A 25,084-nucleotide genomic window follows, 5' to 3' on the forward strand; every position below is an offset into this window, starting at 1 on the left:
TGTCCTGCTTCTCTGTTTCCTTTCCAACTTCTTTCTGTTTCATAGAAGAAAGTTGCTTAACATTTCAGTGCTCACAGCAACTCTATGAGTTGTAAAGAAAGTACTGATGTGAACAGGTAAATGGCATTCCCTATATCAATGAAATGACAGATCTAGCCCCTGTCCCTAAGAAACAAAATAGTTTTTTTAAAAAATAATTGTGTTTATCCATTTTCATGCCTTAAGGAGCAGTAAAGTGAATTTAATTTTCAATCAATCAACAAACATTTCTTAAGCTCCTACTATGTGCCAGGTACGCTGTGTTAAATGCATTTCTTTGATGGTCACAGACCTTTCAGTCTCTCAGCATCATTGTACTGAGCGTCAGTGATGTTATACAATACCTTCACTATAAAAGTAGAGGTGGTCTTGTGGATTGAACTCTAGGTTTGGGGTCAAGAAGAAAGAACTGGATTCATATACAGCCTCTGACACTGATTGGCCATGTAGCCTAAGAACGACTACTTCTAGGTGCATCAGTAGGTTCTCTAGGAAACTATATCATAGATGGGTTACAATTTGGAAATAGGAGCTGCCTTGTCATACCAGGAGTTCCCTATACTCATAAAATCACACATTCTTTCTGTAAAACACTAATATCATTCCTTAGCAAGAGGATTTGGGAAATTAAGCTGAGCAAAATCCAAGGTCAGGATACAATCTAGACACTGGCTTAACATGATAATTATTTAAAATTATCTCTGATTTTGGTTTATTTTCTTATAATTTGCCTCTTTCAACTAATAGTAGGGAAAAAAAAGTCTAGTTATCTGAAATTTTGTCTCAGGTCATCTTTATTTTTCCTTAGGATTTCCAAAGGTAACCTTTTTAGAATTTATCAAATTCAAAAATTGTGATACAATGCTTTAAAATTTATTATTCCACATTACTTATCCAGCAGCCATATCCGATTAAGTAAAGTTAAATTTCTAGGTAAGTCTCATTTCAATTTGACTAAATACTCTTGAAAATTATTCATCTTTCTTTCCATTTTCTAAGCGCTAGACAGGCACACATATCACCTTTGTAAATACCAGGAGTTTTGTCACTAGTTGAAAGAAATCCTGCTGTTTTGAGAGTGAAAACAAATGACTAGCATTCATGATTGCAAAGATTATTCATTTAAAAATTTCAACTAGAGGTACTTGGTCAAACCCAGATATCAAAATCTAAAGCTCTTTGCTGTTCATTCTTCATTCTCAAAAAGGACCAATGACATCACGAGGGTAATGTCTTGACTTACTTGTGAATTAGATTTGTACAGTAGTCTACCTCTTATCTCCTTCAGGTTTGCACTGAAGAAATTTTCCATCTGGTCATTTTTGTCAATGACACAAAAGATTTAAAAGGGGAGAGAGGGAGAGAAAACCATTCCTTCCCCTCAATACCAAGGGATGAAATTTCTTTTTCTGAGCAGACAGAATCAGAAACTGCATCTAATAATTTCACCTCGAATAGAGCTCATGATAATAAAATTCTTCTTCATTACATGATCATTCAATTAAAATCAGTTCTTTAACTTATATGGTCAATAACACATAATACTAGTTCATATTAAAAAAGCATTTTAAGGTTTATAAGTGCTGTCCTTAGAATAAGGCTGTAATAATGGATGAAGTATTATTTATCTTCCATTTTATAGCTCAGGGAGTTGAGTCTCAGTAGTCTCAATGTGAGAATGTAAACTTAAGTCTTGCCTTACTTCAAGTGTAGGGATGCATTGATTACAATACATTGCCTCTTAAGTAAAAACCCCAATAAGTAAAGGTAGTCAAAATATTGTCCAACTAGAGTTTGAACCCTTGTTTCTGCAGACCAGTTCATATCTGTTTCTTTCTTTCCTTCTTTCTTTTTCTTTCTTTCTCTCTCTCTCTTTCTTCCTTCCTTCCTTTCTTTTTTCTTTCTTCCTTCTTCCCTCCCCCTTCCTTTCTACTTCCTTCCTTCCTTCTTTCCTTTTTCCTTTTCCTTCCTTCCTTCCAATACTTCTCATTTCACTTCTATTTCCTGGTATAAACACATACATTTTATATAAGCCTCCAAATGAGGCCATGCAATTTTGAATTAGCATGTTCCTTAGACTCATTCATTCTTTTAGTGGAAGCTAATCACCACAGGGCCACTGCCCCCACCCAAAAGGCAGCATTCATACTAGTCATGTGACACTCTTAGATCGTTGGACAGAAGCTGGACTGGCCTGGAAACCAGAGCTAGAATAGGTAAATACTTGGCCAGGTTCTGAACAAGCTTCCTTTTAGGTGACTATCCAGTTTAATCTGATGAGCACTTCTCTTTTATTCTAACAGTCCTTACCCATATACGCTGCCCAGTGAAGAGCTCGTCTGTCCTTCTTATCAAATGCATTGATGTTTGCTCCTTTAGCCAAGAGCAAATTGACCATCTGAAAAAAACCAAGCAAGAATAAAAATCAAACATACCCTTTGTGATGAACTGTCTTCCCACAGTACAGGGCTACTTAGCCTGAGGTCCATGAACTTAGTTTTAAAAATACTTTTTGCAACTGTATTTCAATGGATTTAATTTCCTTTGTAGTCTTATGTAATTTATTTTATTCATTTAAAAATATTATTCTGAGAAAGGGACCATAGGGCTCATGAGACACACAAAATTTAAGAATTTCTGCTATAGAGAACCTGGAATATCAACAATGATAATATCCAAACGAAGGTAAGGGGTCTTTGATTCAAAGAGGGCAGACCAAGGGTCCTGGCATGTACATTAATAGTCTTGTAGGCAATGAAAAGAGCCTGGTTGCACACATTGCCAGCCTACTTTCTCTCATTTCAAGAGAAAGCATTGTGAGGAGATCACACTATTTCAATTCACCATTATCTAAATGTAAAAATAAAAAGAGTCACCTAGGACATTTTTTTCTCTAAAATTATCCATTATGTCATTCCTAATCATGATCCGTATCTCTTCAATGGGCAAAGGGAAGGTACGGGGTGAATGTTTGCATTCCTTGTGACTTGCTGCCCACCCACCTCCACATGGCCATTCAGAGCCGCATGATGTAAGGCTGTCCGCCCTCCTCTGTCAGAGACATTGACGCTGCTTAACAGTGGGATGATGACTTCTGCACACTTCACAGCCTTATTTGCAGCAGCCACATGAAGAGGAGTCTGCCAATTCTTGTCCCGAGCATTGACATCAGCTGAGTGCTTGATCAATACTTGCACGGCTTCCTAAAAGAGAAGAGTCTGAGCTATCATCATCAACCAACATTTATCAAGTGCCTGCAAGAGGCAGCAGATAATGGGGACAGAAAAAGGTATGTGACTCAGCCCTTACTCTCAAGGGCCTCGTGATCTAGTTGGGGAGATGCAGAGTATATGGTGTAAGATAAAATATAATCAATGATCGCTTATTTTGTATGAGTGATACAGATAGGAAAGTGTTCAAAGAAGGAAGCAATCACTGAAGCCTGGGTGGAACAGAAAAGACCTTAATGGAGAAGGTGGGAGCAAACCTGGATCTGAAAGAAAGGATACTGTTCGGAGAAGTGGAAAGATGGGAAGGTAGACTAAGCAGGAGGAGCAAAGCAAGAATTACACTACAAGTTTGTGAAACAGTGTAGACCAATTTATTCTATACAGAACAGTATAAGAGTGGGATCTGAAACTGACTGGGTTTAGACTACAAAGAATTGAAATTTATTTCTTATAAGATGGCCAGCAACAACAACAACAAAAAAAGGTAAACTTTTGCACCTTAATAATATATTGACTTTTAGTCAGCCAACAAGCACCGACAACAAAGAAAGGGAAAAACGTGTCTCTAACTAAATGGGGAAAACGATGCAAACAACCACGTACATACAAGATACAGACAAAGTAAATGGAATATACTGGGAAGGAACTAGCAGTGGGGGGAAGGGAATGGTGAATGGGAAAGAAATTTAAAATGTACAAAGCACTTCATGTATATTATCTTATTTGAGCCTCATAACAACCCCAGAATGGAAGTGTCATTATTATTCCCATTTTACAGATGAAGGAAACTAAAGATAGGAAGTTATATGACTTGTTCATGGTCACAAAATTAGGCAGTGTCAGAAGTGGAATTTAAACCTGGTCTTCCTTTCATCTGCTGCTAAATGACCTTTGTAATCCTAGCCTTAAGATCATCCAAAGAACAAAATTTTGAAGTATACACAATTTTTAAATTAAAAAAACTCAATGAGTTGAAATACATTAAAATAATTAAGCTTTGAAACGATGGTCTTGGTATGTTTGTAGCATTTACACTTCTGAGGTAATTAAAACTTAAAGCCGCACTAAGACTTTTAGGACATGCCAAATACCTATTCACATTTGAATTATACAGAGTTTCCCAAGTTCAAGACCTACTTCAGCAGTAGTATTAGCCTTCTGGAACTTCTGTAGCCTAGTGAGAGGCTGGTTACTGAATGTCCCTTTCATGTCTCTGGTCTTTTTTTTACCAACATGGTAGGTCCAATGGAATCCCAGCTCTCCCATTTTTATCCAGCAATGATATACAAAGAATAACAGTATACATACATGGAGGAAGGAGTAGGAGAAGTAGGTGCTCCATGAATCAAGCAAAGGAGGGTTAACACACATATACCCACCCCCATACCCACATTCTCACACACAGTGTGGAGTGGAAATCTGGCGAAACAGAAGGAGGGATGGGAGTGGGGGAGAGCTAAGAGGGGGAAATAGTAACAAGCATTTCTCTGTTTTTATCAGTGTGCCCCAGGCCTGGTCATTTTTTCATGTTCTTTCCATCATCTCTCCCCTCCCCCCACCTTTGGATTATGTAATGAGAAGCATAGTTTTTTACTTTACTAACTAGAAAGGAATCTGTCGGGAAATTCTTCCCATGTAAAGTTCATGCACAGTTTAATATATTTGGTCCAATTTAAATGGGCTAAAATGACTGTTGAGATTAGAAGCAGCAGCAAAGATTCTTGATATAAACACTTTTAAACTTTAAATCTCTGTAGCCATTTAAAATAAAAAATCTGAAGCGTGAACTACCCGTATTTGCCTAATAATAAGTTTTATACAACTGAGCAAAAACTACGCTTGTGAAGGAAACTTTCCTTACAATTATTTAAAAATTCACGACAAGCTTAATTCTTGAATTCTTCCTTCCACCTTGGTTTTTCATATAGAAAAAGATGTTAACAGCTGTTTTATGAATTCAGAAATAACAAAAAATCTCTTCCATCCCCATCCCACATTTTTATTAAAAACACTGAGTTCATTCACAAAAGTAGAGGCTCTGACCAGGAAACAGGAGCAGTAAATACGTAGAAACTATTTGTTACTACTAAAGTAGATGTTTTAACTATAAAATCAATTGTTTTTCTTCTTGAATGAGCAAATACAAATAAAGATTGAACTAAATCTCTAAGATGTAAAGGTCTGATTCCCCCATTATTACTGCTTCTCCTTTTTCTCCACACTGCCAAATTACTCTGTATTTCATAGACTGCAGTTTTAGAGGAATTAAATAACATGAAGCGTATAAGGAATGGGTTTTGAAAGCCTTCAAGTACCTAAAAAGCTTTTGTTGTTGTTCAGTCGTGTCTGACTGTTTGTGATGCCATTTGGGCATTTCTTAGAAGAGATGCTGGAGTGGTTTGCCATTTCCTTCTCCAGCTCATTTTAGAGATGAGGAAACTGAGGCAAACAGGGTTAAGAGACTTGACCAGAGTCCCACATCTAGTAAGTGTCTGAGGCTAGATTTGAACTCAGGAAGACGAGTGTTCCTGACTGTAGGCCTGGTGCTCTATCCACTGTACCACCAAAAAGGTTAGCTAGATATTGTTGTTGATAGATTATCTGTTCATTTTATAAATGAGGAGAAACTAAGGTCCAGAAAGTCTTAGGCTCTAGCTCAAGGTGGCACAGGAAGTACTTTATTTTATGTACATTTGCATACTCTTATCCATGTACAGAGGTTTCCCACCAGAGGAAGGGAGGGGGAATAAGCATTTATATAGCACCTACTACTTTCCAGGCACCAAGCTAAGCACTATTAAAAAAAAAAAAATGCTATCCTATTTGATCCTCACCACAATTTAGGGAGGTAGGTGCTATAATTCTTCCCAGACAGAAGTTAAATAATTTGCCCAAGGTCACAAAGCTAGTTAAGTATCTGGGGCCAAATTGGAACTCAGGTCTTCCAGACTAAAAGTTTAGTATTCCTTTTCCTTGTACCATGAGAAATCAAAGGAAAGACCCAATTTGAAGACTGTCTAATAAGTTTAATAAGTATATTTTTTCAAGCTCATGCTTAAAAAACACAGCTAACTTGCTAACACTTTGGTGTTCAAAAATTACAGAATAATTGTTGTTTGTAATTACATGTCACCCAAAGGCATAACAGTGGTATATTTTACAAATTGGAAACTCCTTAGGGGCAGAGAGCCTGTTTTGTTCATTAAAGCATCTTGGGCCCTGCCCCTCCCTATCAGGGCTTTATACAAAGTCAGTAATCAAGCAAAATTTATGGAATTAATGTTATACTATGATCCAACTGTAAACTTTGTATATCATAAACTATGTCTATTAAGAACTTTGAAAGCTAACAATGCCTGTGGCAGTACCCAAATCCCCATGCGCATTTATTCTATTGCTCTAATTATTAATTCTTTTATCCTGCATTCTACTGGAATTATGTAAATTGGTGCCCATCTTATTTGTCCAATTAACAAGATTGCTCCTTTAAAATCACCCATCACCGTATTTAGCCTCGGCATTTTTCTTCACATAGGCCAATTACAGTAAGAGCTGTGAGCACCAAAGGGGCTTGCTGAGGACTTTGGAACATGCCCAGAATTCTAATGCAAATATTCAAGAGGCCAGGGCTTGACAAAGCAAAGCCCATAATTCCAAAGACTTGTTGAATCTTAGTTTTACATGCTATATGCTATACACGTGTATCTCCATCTGCTAAATTTCAAAGGTTTTTTTGGTTGTTGTTTCTAAGTACTTGTTATGATGACTTGTTTCCTTTTCAGCTTTTCAGTTATGTCTGACTCTGGCAAAGATACTAGAATGGTTTGCCATTTCTTTCTCCAACTCATTTTATAGAAGAGGAAACTGAGGCAAACAGAGCTAAGTGACTTGCTTAGGTTCACACAGCCAGTCAGTGTCTGAGACCAGATTTGAACTCAGGTCTTCCTGACTCTAGGCCGGCACTCTATCCACTGTGCTACCTAGCTACCTGATGGCTTAGGTAAACAATGCAGATCCATTAAGAGAATCATAGTCTCAAATGGTACATTTCCTATGTAGTTCTAAAACTCCCTTGTACATTCATATGAGACACCTGTCAAACAAAAGATCTAGTATTTTATTCTAGAAGCTTTTGGAGAAAGGGATCAACACAGTCAGACCTGTTGTTTAGCAATATTATAGTGAATGGAATACACAGGTGTAATGTTAATTAGATCTTCCCTGTTCATTAACAGGCCTCAAGTACCTTTGTAAATTTTCTAAGGAGGCACTGGTATTCAAGAGTTGTGATGCCCTCCAGCTCTGCAAAGTGTATAAATACTCTGAGGTGAGGTTTTACTTTGGGGCTTACTCATTGGAAGTGTTTATTTGGCCAGAGAAGCCTCTAAGGAGCCCTGCTGCTTTGAAAACCCAGATGATTGTGCTTTTCTCTCTGGTAAGTTATGTATGGATGGTCAGACAGGTGGATCTGTCCGTTGATCTGTGATGTATGTATTGCCTTTGGTCAGGAAGCTGGAAGCCCTGTCTGTTGATCTTTATTTTTTTGTATTTTCTCTGAAGTTCAGAGTGCTGACTTTTTCCCCTGAACTCAGTGAACAATATATATATGTGCTTGATTAAAATGATTGCCCACTCCTCAAAAGTTGCCTTTCCTTTCACAAAAGCAGATCAAAGAACCTGTACAGCAGCCCTCTTGTGTATGTTAGGGTCCTTGATGATACAACCGGAAAGAATAATTCATGCACACATGGGTGTATATATGTGTGTTGTTATATATGTGTGTATATACATAAGCATAATATATTTAATTTTAAAGTTTGCCAAACGCTTTCCATACATTAGCTCACTTAGATTGGGCAAAACCTCTGAGGTAAGTACTATAGTATCATGATTCCCGGTTTTTAGGTGAGGAAACTTGGAGTAATCAAATGACTTGTACAAGGTCACATAACTAGAAGAATCAGCGTTGGGATACGAACCTCATCCAGTCTTTCTGATTTCAAGTCAGTCACAGAGACAAATTTGATAAAAAGCCAAAGAGGCTTAAAAATCCCATAAGGAAGGTGCCAACTTGCCATAACAGCCTTTAGTAAAAAGACATGATTTCTGGATGACTTCTATTTGACTGGGATTATTTGTAAAGTCACATTTTGTTCACATTTAATTTCTTTCTGATTTTACTCCTGAGGCCGGGAGTTCCTTCTGCAGACCTGTAGAGGACGCTGCTGGCAGTCACGAGGCCCCTCCAGGACCCTTAACATTGTGTGAATGCATAAGAGAGCTAAGTATTTACAAGCTGCAAACACTGGGCAAGCATAGCCCAGGTCACAGGAATGATTCCATCTCTGTCCCGCAGCCAATGGAGTATCATTTCAGTGCCTTCCTTGAACGCCAGGGCTCCTCCAGAGTTGGGTGGCTGTTGTAACCAATCTTGTGTATCTTGAGTCTATCCGTGTTTAGTAAAAACAACAAAGAAGTCGATTTTGGAAGAAAGTCCTGGCCCAATATCCTTAATTAGCATAACAACTTCTACACACAAAATGTCAAAAGTGAAAAAGTTCATTTTTTGAAAGTTTAGTGAAACTGCTTAGTGAAAAAGTCAGGAACAAAATCCAGATTTGTGAGTAGATCTCTCTCTTCTCCCGCACCTTCCACCAAGTTGTATGACCTGTTCAAAGGCAGCTAATACATGTTCACAGGGTTGAATATTAGAAAGGAAAAAATAGCCTATTACATTTGCTTTTCTAGATAATATAGAAAATCAAGGGATTTCTCATCTTCCTTAAAAAGAAAACCCTGAACTAACCCTGGTTTTAACAAACCCTTTCTCATCCCCTACCAGATATCCCTGAAGATCAGATAGACTGTGAGGCTAAAGGATCTTTTTAATTGGTATTGAAATCACACTAACCAAAAGAGGTCAACAGCACAATTCTAGAAGCTCTAAAAATGCTTAAACCGAAAAGGTTGTGAAATGATCAATCATTACTAAAGATGAAGACTAGCCCAGCACGGTGAAAAGAATTCTGGATTTAGACTCAAAAGACTTACGTTCAAATCCCAACTGCCACTTGCTACCCTTGGAACCTTGGGTATACCACAGAATGAGAAGGCTGGACTACATGGCCTCCAAGGTCCATTTAGCTCTAAATCTACGATCTGATTCTTTCTCTGCTATGTCATTTGCTTTTTCTCCCTCTTCTCATTTCTCACTGCAACCCCAGTCATTTAGAGCCATATCTTTTTTTCACCTAGACTAGTCTAATCACCTCCTAATAGTTTATGTGCCTTCAATGACTTTCTTATCTAATCTAAATTGTCTGGGTTCAATACAAAGTCATGTTGTCTGATGTCTGTGTGCCCTCACTGCTAAATAATAATCTATTTATTCTTTCTTAACTGATTCTCTTTTACTCTCTCCACAATAACTATTTCAACACTTTCTCTTCTCTCCTCAAACCTTCTATATTATTATTCTAACTGAAGCAGTGGAGCAGAGAGACAGACAGACAGACAGGAAGCAGAATGTGTCAGGCAAACCAACACTACCACTTTGACCACTCCATCATGTCTCCTCTGATCCTGATGGAGACAGCCAAGGACCCTAAGCCTAAGACTTTTGGGAATAGCAGTGTTCTACAATAGCAGACCTGCTTCCAGACTAGCCCCCATAGCCTGAGGGGAGAAATCATTGTGAAGAGGAGGCCCATCTACTTCATCTCCACAAGTAACAAATGATGACCAATTACCAGAAATAGGTAGATAGGCACAGGATCTCTAAAAGAGGTAGGCCTAAACCACTAGTCTTGCTTCCAGCCCAGCCCTCACAGCCATTATCTGGAAAATCAACTCCTATGGAGAAGGGGCCCAGACATTCCCATACTGTCAACCATCTGCCACACAAAGGGCAAGTAAGCCAGCCTAGCTGGAACTGCAAGGCATCCTAAAGAAGAAACAGAAGAAAATATGTGCCAGGCAAGTCAAACCACCACCACCACCTTGACCAGCATCTCCCCTCAGGCCTTGATGGGGACAGCCAAGGATTCTGAACCCAAGAATCTTAGGATTACTATTAGTTCCAGGCCAGTGACCTCCACCAACAATCCTGGGAAGCAACAAAGATGCAGTCTGGGAAATGCTTCTACTGGTGCTTTAGCCACAGCTACTGAAGACCCAGAAGGAAAATTCTTACCGCCAAAGTCCATTGTCAAACAGCTCAACATCAAAAATGGATAAGATTTTATTAGTGGAAATAACATTAAAGAAGAAGCCTTATCATTTGCTTTGTCCCTGTGTCCTAAGAACCTGGGGACTTTTCCATCTAAACTGCAGCTGAATCCTTCTGTACATATTATCTCCCTCACTAGAATGGGAGCATCTTGACAGTATCCTTTTCTATCTGTATTCCCTGTGTTAATCACTAAATAAATGCTTTATTCATGTATTCACTTGTTTTACTGACAAAATAGAAGCCATTCCTCCCAAGCTAACTTTTCTTCCATTACTCCATACCTCAAACATCCTCTTTGCCAACCTCCATTCTGTTCCCCTACTTATAGTCCATTATCTGACGACTAGGTGCCTCTTCTTATGAAGGCCAACCACATATCTCTAGGACATGATCCTAGAGAGATGGGCTGAACTCTTCCAGTGTTCTCAACAGACCATCATTAATCAATGCTGAGGCCACTGACCATTTACCTCAGGTTGAAGTCAATCCCTCCTTAGCTGAACTTCCAACTGAAGAAGAGGTTTTGAGGGCCATTAGGCTCGTTTCATGTGGCAAAGCACCTGGTGCTGATTCTATTCCAGTTGAGATTTACACGGTAGGGGGACCATTGCTCGTACAAAAGCTGACTGAAATTTTCCAGGTTATATGGCAAGAGGAGGTTATCCCCCAGGAGTTCAAGAATGCCTCCACTGTCCATCTCTATAAGGGTAAAGGGAACAGATTGTCCTGTGACAGTCACAGGGGGATCTCTCTCTTAGTCATTGCTGGCAAGATTCTTGCTAGAGTCCTCCTTAATAGGCTGATCCTTCACCTGGAAAATGGGCATATACCTGAGAGCCAGTGTGGCTTCAGAAAGGGCTGAGGAGCAGTTGATATGGTGATTGCTGCCTGACTACTCCAGGAGAAATGCCAGGAGCAGAACAGAGGTCTGTACACAACGTTTGTGGATCTGACCAAGGTCTTTGACACTGTTAGTCTTGAAGGCTTATGGAAAATTATGTCAAAATTTGGTTGCCTGGAGTTCATCAATATTGTATGTCAATTTCATGATGGCATGTTTGCCTGGGTTCTGGATAGTAGACAATGATCTCATGCCTTTCCAGTCACCAATGGAGTGAAGCAGGGGTGTGTGCTGCTCCCATGCTTTTTAGCATGATGTTTTCAGCCATGTTGACAAATGCTTTCAATGAGAATGAACACAGCATCAAGGTCAACTACCACACTGATGCTAAGTTCTTCAATTTCAAAAGGTTACAAGTCAAGACCAAAGTGGAGAGAGTGTTGGTGCATGATTTTCTGTTTGCAAATGATTGTGTACTCAATGCAGCCTCTGAAGCTGAGATGCAACAAAGTATGGACCAATTCTCTGCTGCCTGTGCTAATTTTGGCCTAATAATTTACACCAAAAAAACACAGGTGCTCCATCAACCACCACCACAGAATTCATATGTGGAACCATTGGTTACAACAAATGGAGAAGTTTTGAATGCTGTGGATAAGTTCATTTACCTTGGTAGTGTACTTTCTAGGGATGTACACATTGACAATGAAGTTGATGCACGAATTGCCAGAGCTGGCTCAGTGTTTGGGAGGCTCCAAAGACAGGATTGGGAGAGAAGAGATATTATACTGACTACCAAACTGAAGGTCTACAGAGTCATTGTGCTGACCTCATTGTGAAACACGGACAGTCTACCAGCGCCATGCCAGGAAACTGAATCACTTCCACTTGAATTGTCTTAGGAAGACTCTGAGGATCACCTGGCTTGATAAGGTACCAGAGACTGAAGTCCTTGCTCGAGCTGAACTGCCAAGTATTCAAACTATGCTTCAGAGAGCTCGACTCCAAAGGGCTGGCCACATTGTCTGAATGCAAAACGCATGCTTGCCAAAAAGACTATTTTATGGAGAACTTGCATGGGGCAGGCGATCACATGGTGACCAGTAGAAACGATACAAGGACACTCTGAAGGTCTCTCTCAAGAACTTTGGATTTGACTGTGCAACATGGGAGACACTGGCACAGGACCACTCAGCATGGCATGCCCACATAAGAAAAGATGCTGTCCTCTTTGAGCAAAGCAGAACTGAGAGCACAAAGTAAATGCAGGATGTGCAAATTTGGGATATCCACCCCAAATATTCAAACGGACTATCTGTGCCCAACCTGTGGTAGAGCATTCTGAGCTCAGATTGGTCTGATCAGCCACAGTCGGACAAACTGAAATTTCACTTTACAGTGGTGATGTCATTTTGGTCCTCTTTTAAGACAAAGGACAACAACCAACCAACCAGGTGCCTCTTCTTATGAAGGCCAACCATACCTGTCTTTTCTAGGAACTTGTCTCCTTTATCACTGCCTCCATCTCACTTTTAAATTCTCCTTATTAAGCAATTCCATACCTGACTCCTACAAACATATCCAGATCTCCCTAATTATAGAAAAATCTTTATTTTACCCTATCTTTTTCTATTCTCATTCAAACTCCTAGAAGGAGCCACTTACACTCACTGCTTATATTTGCTCATCTCTCAATATTTCTTAGGTCCTTGCAATCCACTGAAAGTGCTACCTCCAAAGTTACTAACAATCTCAAATGATAAATCCAACAGACTTTTTGTAGACCTCATTCTACTTCAGCTCCCCACAACTTTTAACACTGTCAGCCACTCCTTTTAGGGTCTCTTTTTCCAGCTTCACTGACAGTGCTGTCTTGGGTCTCTTCCTACTTGTCTGATTGTTCCTTAATCTCCTTTGTTTGATCATCATCCCATTGCTACTCACTAAGTGCCTATCTCCCAAAGCTCTGCTCAAAACCCCTTTTATTCTCTCTGCTCTCTCTCCTTTGCTCATCTCATCATCAGGATGATGAGTGTTACTCATTCGCCAGAGTTCCAGTCCTGAATTACCTGATAGTAAATATATAACTAACAAGGCAGCCCAAAGGCACTTCACATTCAACATATACAAAACAGGCCTCATTCCATCATCTTCACCTCTGACAAATTTATTCATTTCTATGAATAATGCCATCAGTTACTCAGATTTACAACTCTGAATTCATCCTTGGTCTTCCTCCTCTTCATTCTCCATATCCAAGCAGTTACAAAGCCTAAGTTGATTCTATCTCTACAACATCTTTCATATGCATTACCTTCTTTCCATTCACATAATAACGGATGTCTCATCTGAATATTGCAATAGTCTCTTTATTGTCTTCCTGTTTTCTTCAATCATCTACCCCAATGGATACCAAATTAATATTCCTAAAATCCAGACCTCATCATGTCAACCTTCTGCCCCAAAATGAAAAATTTTGCAATGGCTCTTCATTTACTTTAGAATAAAATGTGATTCTGAGAAAATCCATTGATTGGCAATGAAGGTCCTATACAGCCTAGCTTCCACCTTTCTCTAGAGTCATATTTCCTCTCCTTTCCCTTCTCTTCTTTCTTATTCTAGTAAAACTGACCTGCTAGCTCTTACCCATAGATGACATCATAACTCCTACCTTTGTTTCTTTGCACAAGTGGTCTCCCACTTGTGGAATGCACTTCCTCCTCATTTCCACTGTGTGGAATCCCTTGCTTCTTTTAAGACACAGCTCAACATCACCACCTATATAGATGAGGCTTTTCCTGAGTAAGCACCTCCCCCACTGACTGGTAAAGTTCTCTGCCTCTTGAAATCACTTGTTTTATTTTATATATCCTTTATATCTACTTCTCTGCATTTCAGTTGCGTCCCTTCAAAAGAATTTAAGCAGAGATCATTTCATTTTTGTCTCTATATTCCCAGTGCCTAGCAGAGTGCCTTGGGTTGTAAGAGGTTGAATTGAACCCACTTTTCATATTGCTGCCAGAGAAAATAATCTTAATATAATACTCTGAACATGTTACTCTTCTATTAAAAACCCTTTACTACTTCTGATACTTACAGAATAAATTCCTGAACCTGGCATTCAGGGGCCTCCATAATTTGGCTCCAAATTACCTTGTCAGTCTTATGTCACCATTCTTCCTCATGTGCTTACATTCCAGTCAAACTGGATGACCCTCACTCATTCTTCTCTCTCCCATGACTATGTCTTTGCTCACACTGGCTCCCAGGCATAAAATGGAATCCTCCATCAACATCATCTGCCAAAGTCTGTCTTGATATCCCTCAGGGCCAACTTGAGTACCACTTCCTCTATGGAGCCTTCCACAGCCAGTAACCCTTTTCCTCCCTATTCAAAATTCTCATACCAGTTTGTCTGGACCATTCCTTGGGATTCATCTTACCTTTGTATCATAGTTTTCCCATATTTTGAGAGCAGAGTGCCCTGCCATATTCTAGTATCCCTAGCACACTGTCTCATAAATAATAGTCACCCAAGTGTCTGTGAGATGAAATGAATTAAGTGTTAAAATACATCAGGTGAAACTCACTTCGCTCCTGGAGGCAACAGCACGGTGGAGTGGGGTAAGCCACATGTTGTCCTTGGCATTTACACGAGCTCCTGGAACAGAAAAGCCTAAGTTAGCACATAAAATATTGTCAAGGGAGTAATCAGCTAATATGGTTTAATTCAACTACTACAGTTTCTAGCTCTCATTGAGATGGTAGTATCTTCACCTGCTTTGCTTTGAGTCAATTCTGTACATTTTAGAGGAGGACTCTTTAAGTAGTTTATATCAGAAGTGTCAAACATGTGACCACCAACACTCTCCAGGGCTGCCAAACCAGATTAAAGTGTAATTGGGAAATATTTAACAAAATATATGAAAACATAATAAAACATAGATGACATTATACTTTTAAATTAAGTGAATATGCAGCCTGCAAGAATCCTTGCATATGAATTAGTGACCATCATTTCTATTAGAGCTTGACACTTCCAGTTTAGATGTGTAAGAAAAGGAAGGAGACAGGTCTCATGGCATTCAGGAAAAGGGCAGGTAAATGTCAGAAGGAAGATGTGGTGGGAGTTAGCAGGAACAATGCAGAGAAGGTGGGTCAAGATGAGGTTCTCTGGACTACCTGGAAGATTAGATTCTTAGTAGTAAAGAAATCAGTCAGAGTGAAAATTATGATTTGATCATTTGATCATTGATTTGATCAATGTTTAAGCATTGATTAGTGTACATAATGTACTTGGAATTTGAACATAATTTAAACAACTCATTACATGGTTGAGACATTTAAATTTTAATCAAATTGAATATACATTGAAGTCTTGTCTCCTCTTATCTAAAGGGGTAGACTGGAGGTGTTTTGAAAGAATCAGAGGGGAAAAGGGGTTTAGTAGTTCATCCTAGAACCAAAAAAATCTACAATACTCAAGTAACTTACAGAAACTGCAGGAGCAACCCAGTTCTTCAAGTTTCTTGGTATTAGGAGAATCTGGAACATTCCAAATTGTTCACAGCTATTGTCAACCCTACTTAGTTGAACAGGTTCAAACCCTGCCAGATCAGCCAGGAAACAGGCAGATTAGCCCCAGAAACAATTTTCTGTGAGCTACTACAGCACTATCATGAAAATAATTATTTCAGAAGCAACAGAATTTCAGAAGCTCAGAGCTGGAAAGGGCCTTAGGGACCCACTAGTTAACAGTAATTCTCGCTACAATATTCCTGACAAGTAGTCGTCTGGCATCTAGTTGAAGGCTTCTAAGGCAACTCCTCTAATTTGGGTTAGCTGTAGGTTTTAGGAAATCTTTTTTCTGAAACGGAGCCTAATTCTGTCCCTCAGTAGCTTATATTCATTGCACCAACTTTTGCGCTCCAAGGCAGAACAAAATAAGTTTCATCCCTCTCCCATAAGACAACTTTTCAAAAGCTTGAAGAAAGTCATCCTTCCTTATCTTTTCTTCTCCTGGCTAACAATATTAATTTCCTTCCTATGATCGTCTTATGAAATGATCTCAAGTGACTTCATCTCTTGGTCAATGTTATTGCTAAAAGGTTTTTGCACCCAAAAATTAACATTAAAATTCCAGATATGATCTAACTAGATCAGAATTCAATAGGACTATCACCTGCCTTGTTCTGGGCATTATATCAGTATCAATGTCTATATTTGTCCCAGCAAGCACCTTGACACATCCAAGATAGCCTGCTAGCACAGGTTCTTAGATCTGCTTTTCTAAAAAGAAAGCAACTTTTGAGAGGTCAACAATCTTCTTTAATCACATATACCAACAGAGAAAATACAAGCAGAGAAATAAAAACTAACAGACAGGGCTTCTAACTGTCTGATCATAAGCAATACACACATGACAGATCAACAGACAGATCCAACTGTCTGACCATTACATACATAGATAGTTACCAGACAGAAACACAAACATCTGGGTTTTCAAAGCAGAGGGAATCCTTAACGGCTACCCACAGTCTTATCTGGCACATGAATTTTCTTCCAACTGGTAAGCCCCCAAGGAAAACCTCACCTCAGAGTATATATATACTTTTCTGAGGTGGAGAGCATTAAGACCCTTGTGACCCAGTGCCTCATTAGAAATAACAAAGGGTGTGGGTCTTCCTGCAAAACGAGCCTCCTCTAGTCAGGTTTCCCTTAATGGGCTCTATCTGAGGCCTATTAACGGGCCAGGAAGATCTTTAACTCTCATTACAAAGTTCAAGTCAGTTTCTTTGTTGACCATGTTGTCTCATTTATGATTCATAAAAACATCTCAAATTAGAAAATGTATATAAAATATTATGCAAATTCTATAGGTAATCATAAACTCTTTTTTTCTCCTTCTGTGCTATTTCATCTGGCAATATCATCAGCTCCCGTGAATCTAGTTTTCATCTCTATACTAATGATTCTCAAATCTCCTTATCCAGCCCTAACCTCTCTGCTCTCTTCCAGTCACATCTCCAATTGTCTATTGGACATCTTATACTGTAAACATCTTAAACTCAACATGCCCAAAATTGAACTCATCTTTCCCCTTCCAAAACTGCCCAGGGTATGACCATCCTCCCAGTCACTGAGGCTCACAACCAAAGTGTCATTCTTAAGCCTTCACTGTCTTTTACACTCTCCCTCCAATATCCAATCTGTTGCCAAGGCCTGTCACTTTTACTTTCTTAATATTTCTGCAACAGCCTGCTGTTCAGTCTCCCTGCTTCAAGTCTTTCCTCACTCTAAAACATCCTCTACTCAGCTATCATGCTAAAGCACAGATCTGACCATGTCACACACCCCCATCTCCCTTCTATTAACTCCAGTGTTTCCCTATTACCTCCAGGATCAAACATAAAATCTTTTTGGCACTCAAAGACCTTCATATCCTGACTTCTTTGGTCTTTCCAGTCTTCTTATACTTTACTTCCCTTCATCTCCTCCACAATCCAGTGATTCTAGCCTCCAAAACTCTTTATCTCCCAACTGTGGGCATTTTTACCAGCTTTCTCCCAGTTTTTACTGGCCTAGAATTCTCTTCCTCTTCATCTCCATGTCCTGGCTTCCTTCTAGTCTCCGCCAAAATCCTACCTTCTGCAAGAAGCCTTTCCTAGCATTCCTTAATGCTAGTGTCTTCCCTCTAAGATTATCTCCAATATCTTCTGTATGTTTATAGTTCTTTGCATGTTTTCTCTCTTGTTGGAGTGTGAGCTCCTTGAGGGCAGGAAGTCTTCTGGCCTTTCTTTGGGTTTCCAGAGCTTAGCACAGTTTCTGGCACATAGTAAATGATTGTTTACTGATTAAAGCACTAAGTAGCTATTATCACTTTTTCTTAAATCCAGATCATTTCCCACAGAAACTATTACTCAGCAATGCCCCTCAATTACATGTGCATATCCATTTGACTTTTTGGATGTAAGTCTTTATAGAACTTTTATTCCTACTAAATTTTATCTTATTAAATTCATCCCATTGTTCCAACCTATTAAGAGCTTTCTGGTACCTAACTCTACTATCCATCGTATTGATTTTTCCTTCCAGTTTTTTGTTACCTGCAAATTCGATATGTTATATACCCCTTTTGTGAAGTCACTGATAAAAACTGCTGATCATGGACATATCCCTGGAGTACTCTACTAAAGATCTCTCCCTAAATTAAAATTTTTGCATCAATGACTTCTCCATGGGACCAATCTATTAAATAATTTGAAACCACCAAAATATATTGCCATCTGAGGTGATATCTCTTGTCTACATTGATACCATGACTTTGTCAAATTCTTTGCTGAAATCCTGACCTGACAAAAAAGGGAATAAGATTAATCAAGTCGGTTCTCAGGGGTCATTGCTTCATTCTCTAAATGAACATAAAATTTTTTAATTAAAAAAAAGAAGTAAATGACATAATCAAAGTTCTGGTCTAACCTCTTATTGTAATATTCCTTCTCTCATTAATTGTTAATCAATCAGAATTGACTGCCAGCCTCAGGAACAACCCCCTTCCAATGGGCATATAAGCCTTAAGCCACTGCCATGATTGTCTTTGGTCTAAGAAAAAGAGGATCAAATGACCATCCTTTTATTAAAATGTTGGCATTATTAATAAAATTATTAAATTACCCAGGAAAAAATAAATGCACACAAAGCATATCTTTAATAATACATTCCAGAATTTTTCTAGGAATTTTAGTTAATTCCACCAGTTTCTAGGCTTAAGACTCCACTCACTGCTTGACTGACATGAAATTAACTAAATTCTTATTCTAAAACTGAACTTTCTAAGGAAAAGTGATGGTTATCTAGAGGAAAAGGGTGGATGGAGAAAATATTACCTCACAAGAGGTAACAATACATACAACCACACAATTTTATCACTGAAAAAAGATCCTATGAGAAGACTGCTCAGCTTCCTTAATCTGATTTAGTGTTTTGAGCTCCCCCTCCCCTTTTCGGAAGGTGGAAAAGGTTTTATAACAGAGTTTTATTTGGGAGGAGGAGAAGAAAAATTCATGGTCACTCTGTGGACATGATGGGAGGAAGGTATTTTAGGCCTTAGGGTAATGAGGAAGGAAGAATAATAACTAAGAGTGAAGACAGAATAAAAGCAAGTCGTGAAGCCACAGCAAGCTGAGTGGGGAAGAGAAGGAGAGGGAGGCTGTAGGAGGGGAAAGAAGCAAGTGGTAGCATTATAGATGAGACATGAATAAAGCCAAGCAAAGGGAAAGAGACAAAAACAAGCTGTACACATTTTAAAAATCACTGCCATCATTATGACTATTTTAAGAAAGTCCAAGAGTATAGTAGTTGAAAGGTAACTTGAAATATTTTAAGACTGATTAAAAAAGAAATAGAAAAGATGGCACAGTTGATGGAGCACCTGCTCTGTAGTCAGGAAGACATGAGTTCAAATCAGGCCTCAGGCATTTATTAGCTACGTGACTCTGGGCAGGTCACTTAACCACAATTGCTTCCCTCACCAAAAACAGAAAGAAAAAATAGAAGCATAGAATATAAGAAATGAAAGAGACTTCAGAGGCCATTTAGATCAGATATGATGCTGAACCAGATTAAATTAGGAGATATTTAATAAAAATAAATTAAAACACAATAGAACCTAGATAACATTAGTGCATGGTTTTCTAAGTCACTGTGCTATCCACAGAGATCTTTATGTATGGTTTGGTGGACTCCATTTATATTTGAGTTTGACACCACTAACGTAGGTTATTCCTTTTATTAATAGCTATAGACGCTATGGTTTGGAAAGGTAAATCAATGTACCCAATGTCATACAGTAAAGTAAAGGCAGATCCAGGACTGAAACCCAAATCTTCTGATTCCCGTTCCCTGGTTCCTTTCATTATTCCACACTGCCTCACTGACACAGAATTTTTGTCCCTTTTCCAGCTAATAAGAAAACAAATACAGTCAGTCCTCAACATTTTCCTGTTTAACTTTCGTCCCTTTAGCTTTCAGGACTTGGACTGGTGCACATTCTTGGCTGTTACAGTAGAGAAAAATATGAGAGGCCCAATGCATGCAAGTTTGTGGATCAGCTGGTATACTACTTAGGCCCTTCACTGGACTTGTTCACCCTCCCATTGCAAAGACCTCCCTGTATTCATTGCATATTTTCATTCTTTGCCTTCAAAACTCAAGTTTTATGTTGCAATGATGCCCCTAAAGCATACTATAAGTCCTTTGGGCTCTAAGCCCAAGCGTGCAGTCAGTAATGAGACTTAGTAAGAAAATAAAGATGTTAGATAAACTTTGTGCTGGAATGTCTGCAACCACTAGCCGACCAAGTTTGGTGTTGATGGAGAGACTATTCGTTATATTCACAAAAAGGAAGAAAGTGTTCATAAAATCAGAGTGATGAAGGAATTGAAAAAATGAAAAAGCAGTTAAGTTTGTGGGTTAATAAGATAGCGGTCTCTTCCACCAGTGAGCACAAGCGTCCCCACAGGGCTTGGCAAGAAACTATGACTGGCCTGCCTGGCTGCCAGGGGAATGTTCTTCTCTGACCTGGTTGGGGACTCACCCCAAGGCATGAGCTTTAAATCTGGGAACAGTTCAATCACATAGCCAAAAAAGAGATTAGAGTGGCAGGTTGCCCCTTTCCCTTTTTCACCTGAGGGTTGCTCTGACATTACTGTCCCTGAGTTGCCTCTAATCTCCCTTGCATTTTGTGGATTACATGGGTTAGGAAAAGTACATATTATCAGAATTAATGTTTTGTCATAAAGAATTATATGCAGAAAAGTATATTTTCACCAATCTCTAGCAAATGATTAGCAAAACATCATAGGGACCTAACCCCTTATTTCCCATTTGTTCAGTGTGTTGACATTTGCATCCTTGACTTTCACACTGTTTTCTAGGAATGTTACCTCTGTGAAAACTGAGAATTGACTGTAACTTCAACATAATTTTTTATCAGAGCATGAAGAAACCATATGGTGAGCCCTAAAGCAAATGTGGACAGTTTTATATTCAAATTATAGTCAAATATTGATATCACTAGGTCTCTGAGTTCACCAGATTACTACAGTTTATCAGTCTAGAAAATATATACTAGGCCAAGCAAAGCGGATAAGAAAGTATCAAGATGTGAAAAGCTTGAAGCACTGAATGGAAGAATTCATATTTGATCTGACAGGTAAAAGAGAGTTTATTGAATAGACTTGGGTCTGTGCATTAGGAAAATCACTTTTGGGATCTGTGGATCAAAGAGACAGACTGGAGGCAGGGAGACCAATATGGAGGCTATTGCAAGTCCAAGGGAGAGGTAGTGAAGCCTGAATTAGGGTGTTAGTTATGTGAATTGAGAGAATGGAATGGAGGGAAGGTTGTGAGGATAGAAGATTTGGCAACTGGTTGGATGTAAGAGGAAGGGGGAATAACAGTGAAGAACTAAAAATGACATCAAGGTGACAAACTTAGTTAACTGAAAAGATGTTGGTACTCTTGGCAGAAATAGGGAAATTCAGAAAAGGGGTGTGTTGGGAGGGAGGGGGAAGATGAGATTGGTTTTAGAGATGTTGAGTTTGAGATGTCTATGGGACATTCAGTTTAAAGTATCCAATAGGCAGGTAATTGGTTATTCGGGACCAGAGATCAGGAGAGAAACTAAGGCTAGACATATTGATCTGAAAGCTATCTAATTAGAGATAACTGAACCTATCAAAATTGATGAGCTATCATCAAGCACAGACAGAAAAAAGATGGCCCAAAAGAGAGTCTTACAGTTAGTGGGGATGAGAACCAGGAGAGAACAGTATTATAGAAACCCAGAAAGAAGACAGTTTCTGGGAGGAAGTGATCAACACTGTCAAATGCTACAAAAAAGTCAAGAAAGTTGAGGAAAGAACAATAGATTTGGCAATTGGAGAGATGTCATTAGTAGTGCTGATCACATCTCCGCTGAATGAGAATGTCAGAAGTCAGATTGCAGAGGATTTAGAAAACAGTGAAAGGACAGGAATTAGACATAGCTAGTAGAAACAAATTTTTCAAGTTTAGTGAGAAGAGGAAAGAAACAGGATAATAACTAGCAGGGAGGGTAGTATATATTGATGGTTTTTGTTGATGTTTTGTTTTGAAGGATGGGGGAAGACCTGGATACATTTGTAGGCAGCAGATTGAAAATTACAGAGATGGGGATAAAAGTGGAGGCAATCTGTTGGAGAAGATAACAGGGGATAAGATCAAAGGTACAAGTGGAGGGGTTGGGTGTGGCAAGGAGAGGAACCATCTCTTTAACAGACAAGAGTAAAGGAAGATGATGAAGGTGGTGTCAGGTTCCTGTGAGACAAACAGAGGGACCACGACCTTAATTTTTTCATTGAAGTATAATATTAAACCCTTATCTAAAAGGAGAGGGGGAGTGGTAATATGATAAGTATGAAGGGAGAAGAGAAAGTTAGGTCCCTTAAATACTCTTTGTTAGTCATCTGCCTCTCTGACTTTTTCTTGTTGTAATCTCTGGGATTCAGCTAAAACATAATCTTATCTTTTCTAGATTGTGACTTAGAAAGGAATTAGAAAGGGAGAGTTCTTCATCTGAAGGAGCTTGAACTATAACAAAAAAAATTTAATAAAATAAATAAAAATATAATAGAACATAGAAAATGTTAATGTGTGGTTTTTTTAAGTCAATATATACCTGCTGGGATCCTCATGTATGGTTGAGTGGCACCCTTTTCATATGAGTTTGACCCAACTGTTCCAGTCTACTCTTAAAGATCTCCTAGGAAGAAAATTTCTTTTGACAACCACATCAGTCATGTATACCTAGCAAGTACAGGTACAACCTCAGCGTACCTCACCACCAACTTGATTTCATCTGCCCCTCCCTCCTGATATATATCTCACACTACCATAAAAAGAACATGGACTAACTCAGAGCTCTTAACCTAGATATTCCCAAATTTCCAGGTCATTAAAATATATCTGAAAAGTCTTGTCTCTACTTACACAAGGAGTTCTAGGATTTCCAAAGTACCTTATTTGCATACCTTATCTCGTTTGAACCTCACAACAGTTCTATGAAGAACATAGTATGACTACTAACCTCATTTTACAGACTAAGAAACTGAGGCTCAGAGATGTTAAGTGACTTGCCTGAGGCCATACAGCCAATGCAACAGCTAAGTACAACAGCTAAGACTCAGACTCAGGTCTTTTGATTTTAAATTCAATGATCTTTCCAGTAAAAGTGTTGCCTAACTGCACTTACATTCATTTGAGTTTTATTTTGGGCAGTTTTCAAGTTAAAACTTTATTGTATTCTCATAGATATCTTTTTCAAAGACCTTTACCCAAAGTTAGACAGGGAAGACGCTGGTGAATGAATGTTTCCAAAACCTCTTGTCTGGCCACAGGGTGAAAAGGACTGGAAAGCAGCCACAGATCATTTGGTTTCTCCACATACAATTTCAAGAATATCTTATCTTGGAACTCAGTATCTCAGCCCCAGAAGCTCCTTCACTAGCAAAAACAGAACTACCTAAAAGGGCAAAAACCATTTCAAAGCCTTAGCAGGAATTTCTATGACTAGTACAAATACCACAAAACTATGCTTGCTCAGGCAGAGCAGTATGAAATGTATTCTCCTTTGGGCAGCAACATTGTTCCATGGTAAAAGATGATAAAAGATCCAGACTTTAGCACAAGACTACTCCTAGGAAGGCCTCCCCACTAGGGGAGAGTGGAGGTAGGAAGTGGAGAGAGCAGGTAAAGGAAAAATTCATCCCAGCTGAAGAATTTTTTAATTTTCTATTTTAACTAATTATTCTATCTAAGTAGATGATATGCTACATTGTTTCTATGTTGCTGGAGGACTGGATTGGACTAGATGTCCCAAGGTCCCTTTCTGCTCTTAATCTATAACCCTATGATTATACATATTGCCAGTGTCCTCTAAATTCAGTACCTGGGGTAAAGCCCCAGCTTCACCCCACGCTAGTTACCTCTCTGCCTTTCCTTTTATCTACTTCTCAGTCATGTGACTAAGATTTCCATGTCCTATTTTCATCCCCTTTTATAGCAGCAAGTTCATCTCTTATACCTCTTTCATCACATTATACACATATATGCACACATATATACACACAATCTCCTTGTTTCTTTGGTCACTACTAGGAAACTCAGAACACTGCCCTTCTGGTTCCTTTTAGGGGTAAACAGAGGATTAATTAGGCCACTTTTCTGTCAATCATATATGAAAAATGCTGCTGGCTGATTTCATCCTTTGGAGGAAATTTCAAACTTTCAGGTGATTTGAAAGAAAAACTGGAACTCTCCCACTTCACATAGTAACTTGGGATGCAATCTAACCTTGGAGGTAAGGCTAAGGAAAAAAGACAAAAAGGTCTTTACCCACCACTGCCCATGACCACAGTCCTGAACAATACAGTATCTGCTCGAGTAAAATATCTATGAGCTGAATGTTTCATCCATTTCACGTTTATTGAACTAATCCAAAAGAAACCAAAATTTTAATGCACATTTTGAATGTCTCCATTTGTGGGTTTTTGTTCTGAGACTCTGCCAGGGAGCAGAATACATTAACCCAGAAGGGCATGTATACCAAGTTGCACTGGGTATGACACAGTTAACCTACACAGTTTGTCAGTTGCATATGCTCTAGTGGTTTTTCAGGGCTGCTCCAGGATCACTTGAGAATTA

At 38.9% G+C, this 25,084-nt stretch overlaps 1 protein-coding gene across 10 annotated transcripts in view; it reads right to left on the bottom strand.

Moving 5' to 3' along the window:
- The window catches only part of ANKRD44 (ankyrin repeat domain 44), a 360,684-nt gene that overhangs the window by 133,969 nt on the left and 201,631 nt on the right, over nucleotides 1-25,084 (bottom strand). For all 10 annotated transcript variants that reach the window (XM_072612776.1, XM_072612773.1, XM_072612772.1 and 7 more), the window contains exons 4-6: nucleotides 14,932-15,002; nucleotides 3,042-3,242; nucleotides 2,350-2,437 (exon numbers count right to left, since the gene is read on the bottom strand). In XM_072612776.1, coding sequence (XP_072468877.1) covers nucleotides 2,350-2,437; nucleotides 3,042-3,242; nucleotides 14,932-15,002 — 360 coding nt within the window. The remainder of the gene's footprint in view (nucleotides 1-2,349; nucleotides 2,438-3,041; nucleotides 3,243-14,931; nucleotides 15,003-25,084) is intronic.

The sequence above is a fragment of the Notamacropus eugenii genome, chromosome 5, assembly GCF_028372415.1.
Source record: "Notamacropus eugenii isolate mMacEug1 chromosome 5, mMacEug1.pri_v2, whole genome shotgun sequence".
In the NCBI taxonomy this organism is placed as follows: domain Eukaryota; kingdom Metazoa; phylum Chordata; class Mammalia; order Diprotodontia; family Macropodidae; genus Notamacropus; species Notamacropus eugenii.